Source organism: Cryptotermes secundus, unplaced genomic scaffold (assembly GCF_002891405.2).
Source record: "Cryptotermes secundus unplaced genomic scaffold, Csec_1.0 scaffold141, whole genome shotgun sequence".
In the NCBI taxonomy this organism is placed as follows: domain Eukaryota; kingdom Metazoa; phylum Arthropoda; class Insecta; order Blattodea; family Kalotermitidae; genus Cryptotermes; species Cryptotermes secundus.
In genome coordinates, this window is record NW_019721759.1 from 658,430 (window position 1) to 673,576 (window position 15,147).

General features: G+C 41.3%; 1 protein-coding gene across 8 annotated transcripts in view; it reads left to right on the forward strand.

Annotated features, from left to right (window-relative positions):
* The window catches only part of LOC111875623 (cAMP-specific 3',5'-cyclic phosphodiesterase), a 796,526-nt gene that overhangs the window by 631,764 nt on the left and 149,615 nt on the right, over positions 1–15,147 (forward strand). For all 8 annotated transcript variants that reach the window (XM_023872006.2, XM_023872007.2, XM_023872004.2 and 5 more), the window contains one exon: positions 11,126–11,227. In XM_023872006.2, coding sequence (XP_023727774.1) covers positions 11,126–11,227 — 102 coding nt within the window. The remainder of the gene's footprint in view (positions 1–11,125; positions 11,228–15,147) is intronic.

Here is a 15,147-nt window from a genome sequence, read left to right on the forward strand (position 1 = left end):
ATAATAATAATAATAATAATAATAATAATAATGCAGTACTACAACTACTACTGTGTAGTCCTGTGTAGTTTTACTTTACCATGCCTACAGCATGTAATTTAATTTTCTTAAGATTCTGCATACTGTTTATTGGTTCTGGGAATCTTAATGAATTCATTGAATGAAGTCAAGCTACTGGAGAAGCTCTAATTAATATTAACTGAACAAAAACCTAAAAATTAGAATATACAAAACTATAATTTTGCCTGTGGTTCTGTATGGATGTGAAACATTGTCTCTAACGTTAAGAGAGGAACATAGGCTGAGGGTGTTTGAGAACAGGATGTTGAGGAGAATATTTCGACCGAAGAGGGATGAAGTGACAGGAGATTGGAGGCAACTGCATAATGAGGAGCTTCATAACTTGTACTCTTCTCCAAGTATAGTTAGAAAGATAAAGTCAAGGAGGATGAGGGGGGAGGGCATGTAGCACGAATGGGGGAGAAGAGGAATGCATATGGGATGTTGGTGGAAAAACCAGAAGGAAGGAGACCACTGAGAAGACCAAGACGAAGGCTAGCGAACAATATTAAAATGGATCTTAGAGAGGATGGGATGGTATGGGTTGATCTGGCTCAGGATAGGGACCAGTGGAGGGCTCTTGTGAACACGGTAATGAACCTTTGGGTTCCATAAAATGCTGGGGAGTTCTTGAGTAGCTGCACATTTGGCGGCTTATCAAGAAGGGCTCAGCTCCATGAAGTTAGTTCATTAGGTCGCGCCGTACTTCAGGCGGTTAGTCGCTGGCTTCCCACTGGGGCGACACGGGTTCGAGACCGGGTCCGGTCATGTGGGATTTGTGGTGGACAAAGTGGCGCTGGGGCATGTTTTCTCCGAGTACTTCGGTTTCCCCTGCAATCTTCATTCCACCAATTGCTCCACAATCACCCTCACTTATCATCTGTGGCTGGTACAATAGGCCAGTAGCCGCAGTACCATGTTGACTCCGTCTCGCCCCACTAGTAATAAATAAATAAATAGTTATAGTTTGTATTAATGCTGTAATTAACGCATATGACCTTTGTCCTAAAATGTAAACATTGGTCATTATAAAGGAAAAATAGCAGAAAACATAGATTGTGAATAAAGAGTATCTACCTGACGAGGGCCATAAATAACCGAATCATGTTCTAAAGTAAAACATAAATTGATTCAATTTATAGAGGAATTGTGTGGACGGAACCTGTAATAAATAAAAACAAGGGGTTTTGAACACAGAACAGAGGAAGTGACAGGAAATGAGGGTAAGCTGCACAACTAGAAACACAGTCAGTATTGGTTCGAAAGGATTCTGACGATGGCGTATGTTGTACAGAACTATTAGGTTTATTTTGGTCCCTATCCATCGTCTGGTATACATAAGACAAAAACCACAACGGCTCAGAGACTGGATCTGTCTCCTTGCTCTTATCTCCCGCTGATGGAACCTGTTGTCAAGTGTTTATAGGCTGTTCTCTGCTGACCGGGGTTTGTCCAGTGATTGAGACTAACTCTTTCTAATGGGCCCAGCTGAGTAGGTCTATCTTGCCCCATCCACCTGAGGACGGAGACAGATCCAGTCTCCGAAACGTTGTGATTTTTTGTCTTATATGTACCAGACGATGGACAGAGTCCAGAATAAACCTTATAGTTCTGTACAGTCTGTATATTCACCAAGTAGATTTTCTGAAGCATTTTGAGGGCACGTTGTACCCTGAGCAGACAACCGTACGGATGAAAAGTTCTGTGTGTTTAGTGAGATTTCAGGTGTGGCAATGTTGGCTCCCATTTTGTGTTGGAAATAGAGTTTGGTTATGACGTTACGATGCGCTTAACACTGCGACAGTAATGCTCACTGAGAGATGTTCCAGATTAGCAGTAGGATGATGAAATCGGTGGGGCATGTAGCACGCATGGAAGAGTATATACGGCTTTTGTCTGATAACCTGAGAGTGGAAGATACCATTTTGTTGTGTGGGAAATATTTATGTGGTTGTCATAAAATCGTTTAGAAACGGGGTAGGGGGGGTTGATATGACTGTGCTGTATTGCCTGAGGCATGGGATGGTTTGAGTTGTTGTGAACATCATAACATACATTCTGTAGCATTCAATTGTTACACAGTAAAACGTGCTTCCCCATGTTTGGAGTTACAAAATGAGAAATGAAAGTGAGAGCGTTTCAGATGCTGGAAATCATTATAACCGTACAGAATGCACAGTCACTCGCTCTGTCAATGAACTCTCATTCATGTTTCGTAATAATTTAGTTTGCAGTGTGGTACAGGAATACTGAAACACGATCACGCATAAATCTATAACACGGATGTCATGGCGTCATTGTTCATTTAAATAGTGACGGACATACGGACATAGGCCTGTAATGAATGTTTCTATAGATAGTCAATTCCTTTCCACCCTCTTTTTTTAAACTTACATTTCGGTTCACCTTATAGTTTTGAATTTCTTATATGAAGTATTCCTCAACAACTGAAATGATATTCGTGCTTTGTACAGTGCGATCATGTTTGAACGTGTCGCAAATTGTTGGGCCGTTCTGGCGGAAATGTCGGACGTTCCTCCCGTATAGTCACCCAGCCGTGATTCGGACTGCTAGCACAATCTACGAAACTCTTTCCCCAATAGTTTACTGCTAAACGTTACCCAGATTTCAGTTGATGCTAGAAAATCCTACTGTTGTTATATACTCATTCCTGGCACTCCGTAAAAGAATTAAATTCAAGGTCTGAAGTTTTTTTCGGAAACAGAAGAGACGTGAGTGTGTTTTTGTATGCTATACGCCAGTTCCTCTTAGGAGCGTAGGTGGAAGTTAAATTGGGAAATACCGAAGTCGTTTTGAGGTAGTTAAACTGGGGATGTACCAGTGGTTCTTAATTGGTATAAACAACAGTGAGAAATAATTTGAACTCTGTCTGGAATGCTGTGACGTCACTAGCAAGTGCCTTATGTCACAGCTCGATTCGTGGAACTAGTAACGCTGACCTCAGAATTTATTTTTCGTTGAAATATACAGACCATGAAATTAATATCCGAACTTCTCTTGGAATAGTGTGAGGAGGAATTTTGATGCAAAATTCGCTTTGATAATGAACGCACACTCCGGTGCCTCGTGTGGGCTGCAGCAAATTAACAAATGAGAGGCTCCTTCCGCGAAAGCTATTTTTAAATTTAATGCATCATAATGATCGTCGAAACCTGCACTACGCTATTTTACTTAAGTTCAAATTATATTATAGCAACATTATAATTCATCGATATATCTGTCTCTGACATTAAGGGAGGAACATAGACTGAGGGTGTTTGAGATCAGGGTGTTGAGGAGAATATTTGGACCGAAGAGAGATGAAGTGACAGGAGGTTGGAGAAAACTGCATAGTGAGGAGCTTCATAACTTGTACTCTTCTCCAAGTATAATTAGAATGATCAAATCAAGGAGGATGAGGTGGACAGGGCATGTAGCACGAATTGGGGAGACGAGGAATGCGTATAGGATATTGGTGGGAAAGCCAGAAGGAAAGAGAACACTACGAAGACCAAGGCGTAGGTGGGTGGACAATATTGAAATGGATCTTAGAGAGATAGGATGGGATGGTATGAATTGGATTGATCTGGCTCAGGATAGGGACCAATGGAGGGCTCTTTTGAACACGTTAATGAACCTTCGGGTTCCATAAAATGCTGGGAAATTCTTGAGTAGCCGCAGATTTGGCGGCTCCTCAAGAAGGGTTCAGCTCCGTGAGTGCCCAAGAAAGATGAAATAATAATAGGCTGGAGACAATTACATAATAAGGAGCTTCATAACTTGTACTCCTCGAATAATATAATTTCCACATCAGGAAGGATGAGATATGTCGTGCATAGGACAGAACAGGAATGCATACAAAGTATTGGTGAGGAGACCAGAAGGAAAGAGACCAATAGAAAAATCTAGACGTAGATGAGAAGATAATATTAAAAGTGGATCTAAGAGAAACCGGATTTGCGTATATACTCGATTCATGTAGCTCAATATAGAGACCAGTGGAAGACTGTTTCTATCACGGTAATGACTCTTCTGGTTATATAAATTTTTGGGAAGTTCCTGAGTAGCTGAGGGACTCGCGGCTTCTCAAGAAGGACTCTTTTCCAAGGATTTAGTTAAGAGTTCCAGCATCTGGTTTATAACACTTCATAACCACCGTTGTAACAACCGCAGATCCTGCCTGTATAGAATGAAATTTGATAAATTTTGGTTTTAAATATTGTAGCAAGTAGGTCCGTTGCTAAATAATGACTGTGTAAGCAACACGCGTTGCTAGGCAACAGATTCCTTACATGCACCAATTTGCTAACTGTGAAGCGGTGTTTTCTTTGCGTTTCTTGCCGAGATATTATAACCAGGAGAGTTAGTGAGAGTTAATGCAGGACAAGCGCAAGGAAGTGAAGAGTTGGTGAGTTAATGAGTTAATCAGAGGGAAGTGAAGAGTTGGTGAGTTAATGAGTTAATCAGAGAACTGCAATTCAGTCCTTGTCAGAAATTGCTATTAGAAGCTGGTATCCGAGACACGGGGATAGTTCAGTAACCTAGAGTAAGGGGAACGTCCGTCGTTGAAGGCCGTTACTAGGCAACGTCTGGTGAAAATAGCACAACGAAAAGACAGTACATGCTGTATTGAAATGCAGAGTGTGTGAATTAGAGATAGCGCTATATTTACTTATAGTTACGATCTGTAAGTGTTCACTGGATCCAATTACAAATCCAAACCACGTCTGTAGTAACTCACGTGACAATATTAATCCAGTAATTACCTATACGGATATTCATAAATAAAAACAAATGTCGTAGTTCATTTTTTCACGTACACATTGGAGTATTATTTCATTTTGAATCTATGTTCGTCCGTTACGTCTGGTGATGTCGAATTGTGTGAGTAGTCACCATGGATATCACGTAACCTCCACTTCCTTTTATACCGATACTGTACAGTGCTTCTGCGTGTAGTTTAATTTTGCTGTCACGTGTACAGACATTTGTTTTGTCTACCTGCTAAGTACCAGTTCTTATCTTGCTAGTGAAACAGTTTTAATTCTACCACACGTACACCTGGGTTATACTTCCACTGTCTACAGGAATGTCCTGTCTAAAAACCCGAGATTAACGGCCGTGGGAACCCGTTGCGTTGACCACACGACTAATTTCGCCTACAAGCGGCGGTCGCTCGGTCGATGTAGTTCGCTTGCGGACTAAAAGCCACGGCGTCTACAGAAATGCTTGCTTCAGTACTAGGCCCTACGATCCTACTGCAAGAATCTTGGCCTCTTTACGACAGATGAACATTATTCTCACCTAATGCGACATCTGCCGTTAGATTTCTTAACACTGTAAACAGTAATTTTCTTCTACTTCTGTACAAGGACAGCTCCATCGCCATAGCGACGGGCTACGCGCTGGATGGCCGAGGAACTGGTGTTCGATTCCCGGAAGGGGTAAGAGAGTTTTCTCTTCTCCAGTACTGTGGCACCCACCCAGCCTCTTATCCAATGAGTGCGTGCGCTTTTTCTCAAGGGGTAAAGCGGCCGGGGCGTGAAGGTGACCATTCCCATCTTGTCCGTGATGAACCTTGGTCTCTGTTTCACAATTTCTTAATCCTATACACAGTCGGTAGGACTCCTTGGACGGGGGATCAGCCCGTCGCAAGGCCGGTACCTACACACAGGACAGCACAAACACAGAACAAACGCACACGCAGACATTCATGCCTTGAGTGGAATTCGAGCCCACGATCCTGGCTTTCGAGTGAACGAAGTTCTTGCTTCAGACCTCGCGGCCACTATGATCAGCGTTAAATATTACATATATAAATAAATAAATAAATAACTTCTACAGCAATCTGTTTTGTGTTAAATGTCAAGTGGACTCTGACATTTCGAGCAGTACCGTTCGGCGGCCGAAGACGTTTAATAAAAGTCCTTTGGATTCAGATCCGGGCTTTTGTTAGTAGTTACAGCCGTGGAAAGAATGAAGTCAGCATCGACATGCGTAAACAAGAGAACACAGATACAATAGCGAAAGGTCGACGTAATTAGACAGATGGAAGACCGACTGGGCGTAGGACGTAAGTAAATGTACGTGTATATAGAAATCTCGTGAGTGAACAATACATCATGTAAAATTATATAAAATGAAATGTCGGACAGACGAGAAAGGGAAGATATGGGAGAGGAGAAAGAAGAATGCTGTCTTCTGGAAAGTGACGCAAACTGTGCGACATTAAACGTAAAGTTCTCCCTGTGCTTAACCAATTAAGCATCACGCCATAAAGTTTTATCCTGGAGAATACATGTAGCATGTATGGTACAAAACACGAATGCATATATGATTTTTATGGGGAAGCTAGAAGGAAAGCTACCACTAGAAGACCTATACGTAGGAGGAAGGATAATATTAAAATGGAATTAAGATATGATGGGAGTGGTGTGGAGTGGATTTATCTGGCTCATGTTAGGGATCAGTGAGCCAGCTCTTGTGAACACGACAATGAACCTTTGGGTTCAAAAGATGTTGGAAACTTCTTGAGTGGCTGAGCGACTGACAGCTTTTCAAGAAGGGCTCAGTTCCGTGAAGTTAATTAGTTATGTGTTATAATTAGGATTTTAGGCAGGAGATTGAAACATGAAAGGATTCTGAACTGAATGGTAGCAGAACCCCCTACCCCTTCCCCGAATTTAATCCGCCCTTAACTTTTGTCAAAGTAATTCCGGTTCGTTACTGTTTTCATCATTATTTGAACTTTATCACAAATTTCGTATGATTTATTGGCGTTTTGGTGACGCGTTGTGAACATGCCTAATGTATTCTTTCCTTGCCCTTAGACCAAGCAACTAATGCTAAAAAAAATGTTGTTTTCCTTTGTAGCGTCTATGTTCTCAGCCGGTAACGTAGGCCAGACCTATTTATCTGACTGTCTGTCTATCCCTGTTGCTCCCACTTGGAGCACAGGAAATCTTTGAAACGCTTAGTTTCCTTTCAGCTTCTTAATCTTAGACAGTCAGTAGGACTCCTTGGGCGGGGGATCAGCCCTTCGCCAGGCCTCTGCCTACACAGGATAACACAAACAATAACCGTAGACAAACGTTCATGCCTTGGGATTCGAATCCACGATCCTAATGTTCGAACCCATGCCTTAGACTGCGCGGCCACTGTAATTGGCTGCCAAAGATTCATTTTCACTTTGGCATGATTTTCTTGGAGATTTTCAACTGTTTATTCAAAATCAAATTTAAAAAGCAGTGGCGATTAAACATGTTTTTTTTTTTGTGTCAGGCAAAAGTTTTTCTGTATGGACGTTGCTTATGCATTACCTTATGCAAATTTTAATTAGCCTAACTAGTTCTATGGATACAACAAATTCAGTCAGAATTTTGTGCAGTCTTTCTATCCTGAGATGTAGGCTTGCCTGTGTACTGTCCTGTGTTTCCGTGGTATTCGCGTTGTATGTTCGTCGTCTCATGCGCTTAAATCGCTTATTGAATCATACTTCAATTAAACCTGTCAAGCCACAGAATTAGCTTTCGTTCATTCAGTCGTGCGTGTTCGTCTCATTCAAACCCCCCCCCCNCCAATGTGCCGAAGAGAAAGTTGTGAATTTTATTTTCATAAAGCACCTCGCTGAGGTGACCCTCAGAAAAGACGTCACAATTCAATGAGCACCCACGGTGTGTATATTGGCAGTTTTCTGTTGGAAACGGAGGATGGTTTTGTATACGAAACTAATGTTAATGAAATACAACCATGGAATTTAATTTTAATTTCTGAAATATTGTATCTAACTTTTACCGTTCGTAATGATTGTTATTAGTAGTCAAGCAGAGCGAGATATTTGTGCTTTCAAGCCCAGACTGGGCAGAAAATTTAATTAGAAAAACAGTGAAGTCATCAGTACTACGCAAGCTGAAATTTTGTAAAAATCTGTTCTGACCCATCACCGCGGTCAGGCGGTTCGCACTCCCGATTTTGAATCTGAATATCGCGTGTTCGAAACTCTGAAATCAGCTGCCATATGTCAAACCATTCGTCTTTTTTTATTGGCTTCTGCAGGACAGTGTTGCGGGGATGACCTGAAGTAAGCCGGGTCTCTTCCTGTTGGCAACTTTTTCAGTTAACCATTCATGTGAACCATAAAAAAAAAAGTTAAAGCTGTCCCTGTAACAAACCGTGGAGGCCCATAGGGTTATTAGACGTCGAGGCTCCCATATTTTCTAGACAGTCGGCTCACAGATGTCAGTGAGGTTGTCAGCCTTACGCGCTTTCCGCCCTTTACTCCCAAGAAGATTCCTTTCATTCATTTCTATTAGAGACCGAATCGACTCCAGGGCCAGAGTGCGGCTGGAAGGTTTAAGTAAATTGAAATATCCAATGACCTCATCCGGAATCGAATCTTCGACCTGCCGGCTTGGAGCATAGTCTTAGAGATTTCATAACCATATTACATAAATATACACACTCAATCACTCACTCACTCATGGAGCTGAGCCCTTCTTGAGATGCCACCAATTCTGCAGCTACTCAAGAACTTCCCAGCATATTATGGAACCCGTAGGTTCATTACCGTGTTCACAAGAGCCCTCTATTGCTCTCTATCCTCAACCAGATCAGTCCAAAGAATAACATCCCATCCTATACCTCTAGGATCCATTTTAATATTGTCCACCCACCTACGCCTTGGTCTTCTCAGTTGTCTCTTTTCTTCTCGCTTTCCCACCAATATCCTATATGCATTCCTCTTCTACTCTAATCGTGCTACATGCTTTGCCCATCCCATCCTCCTTGACTTGATCAATCTAATTATACATGGAGAAGAGTGTTAAACATACTACGGTAGAATGTACAGCTTAATGTAAATCTCATCTCGTTTTGATCTCATTTTCATGATTTAAAGGACTGAATAATTGGGATAACTGAATTGATTGAAATTAAGAACTACACAGAGAGCGTGACTGTGTTCATTCAGAGGAAAGTGGCTGTATGAAGAAGGGAAGGGTCTCTTTGTGTCGGCTGTGTTCAAGTTTCGGTGTATTTCAGTGGCTTGGATAAGAGTAGAACTGTCGTACATAATCGCTAGGGTTTTAGTATTATTTCTACAGAGGGTAATTAAAACACAAGAGACTGCCGCTGGAACGGTTTCTCTTCACTTTGAGCGAGGTGCTCGCTGAGACAGAGAGGAACTGATGTAAAACGTAAATATCATCGGCTCAGGTTGGGGATGGAGGAGATAGCTAGACAGCGAATGTATTGAAGATGCGGTCATGAGCAGCCGACAAGGAGTGGTCCTCCAGCGTAGGACTTGAATGGGATGTTGGAACCAATCACCGTAAGAAATATAAGGGGCGGATTTCTTCGGGATTACCTAACAAGGAAGTGGGTGTCACATTTCGAACTTCAAATATCATGAGTCGCTGTAAGGCTTATTGAAGAGTCTGAATGGGAGAGACAAGAAATGTATAAGAAATTTTAATTGGGAAATATGATGGGAAGAGGCCACTTTGGGAAACTTAGACCGAAATGAAAGGGTGATATTAAACTGAATCTTAGGTAATTGGATTTTAGGATGTGGCATGGAGTTATCTCTCTCGGAAACTGTCTAATGGGGAGCTGCTCTGAACTCGACAGTGAAGATTCGAGTTCTGTAAAAGGAAAAAAAAAATTACTGACTTGCTGCGCGTCTGCTAGCTTGTTAGAAAGGGCTCTGCTGTATCAAAATTCGTTAAACAAATGATATCTAGGACAGTGAATAGTTGTAAACATCAGATTTGGAAAGTAGTTATGTTTTTCCGTCATTTGTTTCGCTATGATATCCCCTAGTTTTTCGGACTCTCTTCAGATTGTGCTGTCAAATTTCTCTAAAAATAGCCTTTATTCAAATATCCTCTTTTAAGAGACCATATTCACGTAGCACTGATTGCTTTTCCGGTCATTTTAGTAAAATGGAACCCCCCCCCCTCAGAGATCAACCTATCCGCGACCAGTGACCAGGCCTGTGCTTCGTTAGACCCTTCTCAAAAGACCACGTCACAACGGGACTTCCCGCCCCCTGGGCTCACCATTAACTCTCTCGGCCGCGCAGGGCTTCCCCCCCTCCTCGTTTCCGCATATGTACATGCCTATGTATGGTTCTGTTTAATTACTAACACTTGACTGAAGTTACCTATTGCATCTGCTGTTGGTTCAAAATAGCATTAAGGGCAATAAATTCCTGCATTGCAGTTGTTGCGTAATGCATATGTATGGTGTTTACTGTACTACCGAAATTCTCACCCGTTCTCCCCCAGCCATCAACCCCCTATTCAGAGACCACCCCCTATAAAAGGCCACTTACGCACGGAAGGTCTACGGTTTCCTGGAGAAGTTTCATTGCAACTGGTAGCCATGTTGGTAGGCTCATTAGTCAAGTAAAATATGTTTCAGTGTGGGGAGGTTTCATAGCTTGGAGTAGTTAATAGATAAACATCATGTATTGTGGATGCATTTACAGTAATAATTTGAATATTTCATCAACATACAAGTCAAATAATATGATAAAAATGAATTGTTATATGAAATTTATTCCTATTTATTACATAGCATTATTTGATATTAATTTACTCTCAAATATTATAACTTAAGAGTTTTATCTTTAACATATGTTGGAGTAATAACATGGGGGTCACGCGGTAGCGTAGTTGGTTAGGCACTATGCTACAAACCGGAAGGTCGTGGGTTCGATTCTCGATGAGGTCATTGGATTTTTTTAATTGACCTAATACTACCGCACTATGACCCTGGGGTCGACTCATCCTCTAACAGAAATGAGTACCAGGAATCTTCGTGGGGGTAACGGGAGGCCGGCGCGTAAGGCTGACAACTTCACCGCCATCTGTGAGCCGACTTTCTAGAAAATTTGGGAGCCTCGACGTCTCACAACTCTATACGCCTCCACGGTCTGTTACAGGGATAGCTTTGGAGTGATTACATGTATCATGTTCGTCTTTGCTGACAGCATTTCTGTAACGATTCTCAAGTTTTCAGAAGGCAGCAAATGTTGCTTACAGTTATTCTGTCTTTGTTGCAGTCATGGGGAGGACCTCATTGTCACGCCGTTTGCTCAGATCTTGGCCAGTTTGCGAAGCGTCCGAAACAATTTCCTCAGTCTCACAAATGTACCTACAGCCAAGTAAGTACCGATTCTTCAGATATTCCTTAGTAAGCTATTTTTTATGTTGCAGAGGGTTCCAGAAATGGAGCTTAGAAATCCTAGACCCAGTGATTACATTTGTTTGTCTTCACGTATTATTTAATCCTCTTAAAACTTACTGGGCATGTACTGTCTTCGCTCGCTTGGAAACCGGGATCGTGGGTTCGAATCCCACTCAGGGTATGGTTGTTTAATTTGTGTGTGTGCGTTGTTCTGTGTTCGTGTACAGGTAGAGGCCTTGCGACGAGCTGATCACCCGCCCAAGGAGTCCTACCGAATGTGTAAGATCTAGAAAAACCGAAGTGAACGGAGAAGTTCATGGAGGTAGGCCTAGGCACACTGTGGCTGTAGTGCCAAGGGGGAAAAGAAACTTACTGACTACTAAATTGTTGCTGGTTCCTAGTCGCACGAGACCCATGGCCGTGTTATACAACTTTACAACATTTTTCTGCCGCACACGCACCACTGCAATGGCCGCAAAATAGTAAAATGACAGGAGTTCTAGTCGTGAGATAAAAACTAAAAACCAAACAGTGACGATAGACAAGTGAACAGTGCAGTGGTCTCCCCGAATAAAAGAAAATTACCTGATGATGGTCGTGTGCGGCCGAAACATGTTGTAAAGTAAGAAGAAACATGTAAAATTAAATGCATTTTAATAATTTGATGATCACTTTTAGTGTATGTTATACTTTTAGTATTTTAATGACATTTTATAATTATTAACCACATCGTAAAGTATTAAAGTGGTACTTTTAATGAGAAACATATTTTAAATGTCTTTTATATTTAAAATAATATTGTTTCATTATTCACGGGTGCTTTGATAATACGGATAATGCCTCAATACAACGGGATACTGAACTATAATACATATATAAGTTTATGTTCTGTTTATGCGGTAATTATAGCAGTTTTCAAAGGAGGATTTTACCAGAATAAAATTCTTACATTAATTACAGTTTCAATGCGTTCCTTTAGACTTCAGTGTACTGGGTAACAGAGTGAACTGCCATCTAGCGAAAGATTTAATAAAGACGAACTGGGGTCGAAAGCAGGATGTAATATACTTAAATTAAATTTGTAGATCTCCTAAGAAGTGTCAAACAAATTTCCCATTTGCATTGGGACGAAAACTGATATTCTGTATTTTCTTTTGGAGAAATGAATTCCCATCTAGACATACGAGCTTAACACCCAGACTTAATGCCCAAAGGAGTACTATATAAATACATTTTGAATTAATGTAAACGGAGACGGAAGAACAAGGGGCTGGAGTAAGTTGCTAAATCAGTCACTTCGCCATTTTTTCCTCCTCGCAAGACGTTACTACGATGACAAAGCCAAGAATTATTAGATCGGCAGGGCTTTGTATCACGCAAGGGAGACAAGAGACATACGTACAAAGTTGGAAGGAATGACACCCCTTGCATTACCTAGACCTGAATAGAATGTTAAATCAAAATAGAATTTAAATATAATGATAATATATATATACTGGCTCAGAAAATAGACCATTGGTGAGTTCTTGTGAATATGAGAATGAAAGTCGAGTTAGATAAATAACGGGCAGCTTCTTGTGTGGATTTTTAGATTCTGAAGAAAGGCCCTGCTCAACAGAGTTAGTTATTTAGTTAGTTAATTAGTTTGGAAGTAGCAGGGCATGATTTAAGAGGGAGCGACTGGGGCGCTTGCCCCGTGGTTTCTACAAAACAGAAATAGAATCCACAGATTTCATTGAGACTTTTGGTTTTGTAAACTCACGGAATTTGGTTTTTATTTTCAGTTACTACAAGAATTAACAATAGAAAAAAATAATTTTCATGAAGTAAATTTGCTGTTACTGACAGGAGCCTCCACATTTTGATTTTTCCTGGGGCCCCGACAACCGTAAATGTGGTCCCGGCAGAGGAAATACAGTACCGATAGAACTCATATACTATTTTCACAAAACTGTCACAGCTGAGTAAAAATTATGCAAAAAATGTTTATTTCTAGATTTAAAAATCCCATTCAGAAATTTTCTGTTCTAGAAAATAATTTATGATTATTAAAGTATCATATAACTAAGTTCACCTGAGGGTATAATTATTAATCAGTATAGATATATATACTGGACTGGATTTACAGTTGTGGGGCCCCCTGAGCAACCAAAATGTGGAGGCCCCTCTCAGTAATAACACGTTTAGGTTAGTCCAGTGATTGAGGCTAGCTCTTTCTAAGGGACCCAACAGAATAGGTGTTTTCCCTCACCTGAGGACGGAAAGAGATCCAGTTTCCGAAACGTCGTGTTTTTCTTCGTTATCTTAAAACCAGGACGATGGATAAAGTCCGAAAACCCAATATCTCTGTGTGTTATACACCATCGTCAGAATCCTATAGTAACCACGTTTAGGTTATGCCTTTTTTTTTGTTATTCCTTGATTTCAGAGAAGAGAATTTCGCATTAAAATGAGGGAGGCCCCGGAACAGGAGCTTTGGTCGCCTCTCCCACCTCTTAAATCCCGCCCTTCATATTGTCACGTGTATGTGTGTGATTCTAGACGGGGTTCGGATTGGAGATTGAATTTATTGACCACTTTAACACGCTACTAATGACTGCACTTACTTACAGCGCCATCGCTGATCTCCACGCTTTAAAATCACCACAGCACACGCTAAATCTTTTCCAGCTTGCTGTGTCTTCACCAGTCGTTCCCCAGTAACGGCTTCTAACAGTGGGAATTCTTAAACTACACGGACTGAGTCCTCTGTTCACAGTCTCTCCTACGAATCTGTCTGAACTCTCGTTAAAGTCAAAGTCACAATGCTACTGACGTTCAGTCAGTCAGTCAGTCAGTCAGTCAGTCAGTCTTGGTGTCGAGCCCAATCTGGGGCGAGTGACCAGATATTAGTTACTGTTTGACAGTTACTGTCTTATTATGGGGCGCCCTCTCTGACGACAAGACGGGTCTGCCTTTTGTCGGAGTCATTGTCTGCAGTAGTAGGTCATTTGTCATGATGTAAAGGATATTTACATTTTACGTGTTGATAAATGTGTATGAAAATGTCGCAGTAAAATCTTTGGATTTCTGAACTCTTGCTCCAATTGACCTGCATATAATATCTCGGCGCGGACCGCGTAGAAAACATCATTCATTATTGCACTTCAATTCTTTCCGTGGGGACATGTGTGTTTCTGAAGCTGTTATTCAGCAACGGTTGCATATACTTGCTTTTTAATAATCTGTTGTCCAGCAGCGATCGTTGTTTCGTTTTTTTTTTTGAGGTCATTACCCAGTAACGGGTCTACACGCTACAATGTATACCATAGCATAAGCTAGAGTGTCTTAACATTTTCGAAGTGGCTTATCCTTTGTCTCAAGAGTTCAACTTCATGCACCCCTTGTTAACAGCGTTTTATCATTTGGGGTTAGTGTGTATCTTAAATACAATTTCCATCATGCCGTTTAGTTTGCTGGCCAATGTCCAGTCATTATCTGTGTTGTGCCTTTTATGCACATGCCATTGCGGAAGTTGACGTTAATCCTGTTTTAGGTAAACTGTTTTTTATTACACCAAAGTTGCTTTGTTGAGTATGATTTGGAGAGTTGTGGCGAGAGTTGGCATCGATAGCCGGAATAGAAAAGTCAGAATAGACGTTCACTGTTGGGAAACGGCTCGGAAAACACATTTCCGCTGCATCGAATACGCAGGCAACAATCGAGTAACTTCCGTTGCTATGCAGCATCGCTCTAAATATGCCTGCCCAATAGTAAGGAGACTGTGTTTTCTGCGTTATGTCTGCGAAGTGGTTATGAAGGGGAGTTCCGAAACTGGCAGGAGCAGTATAGAATTGAGTCGAAGCTCGAGACGCCATTTGTCAGGATATGAGCTTCGGAGCATAGGAACTGAATTGA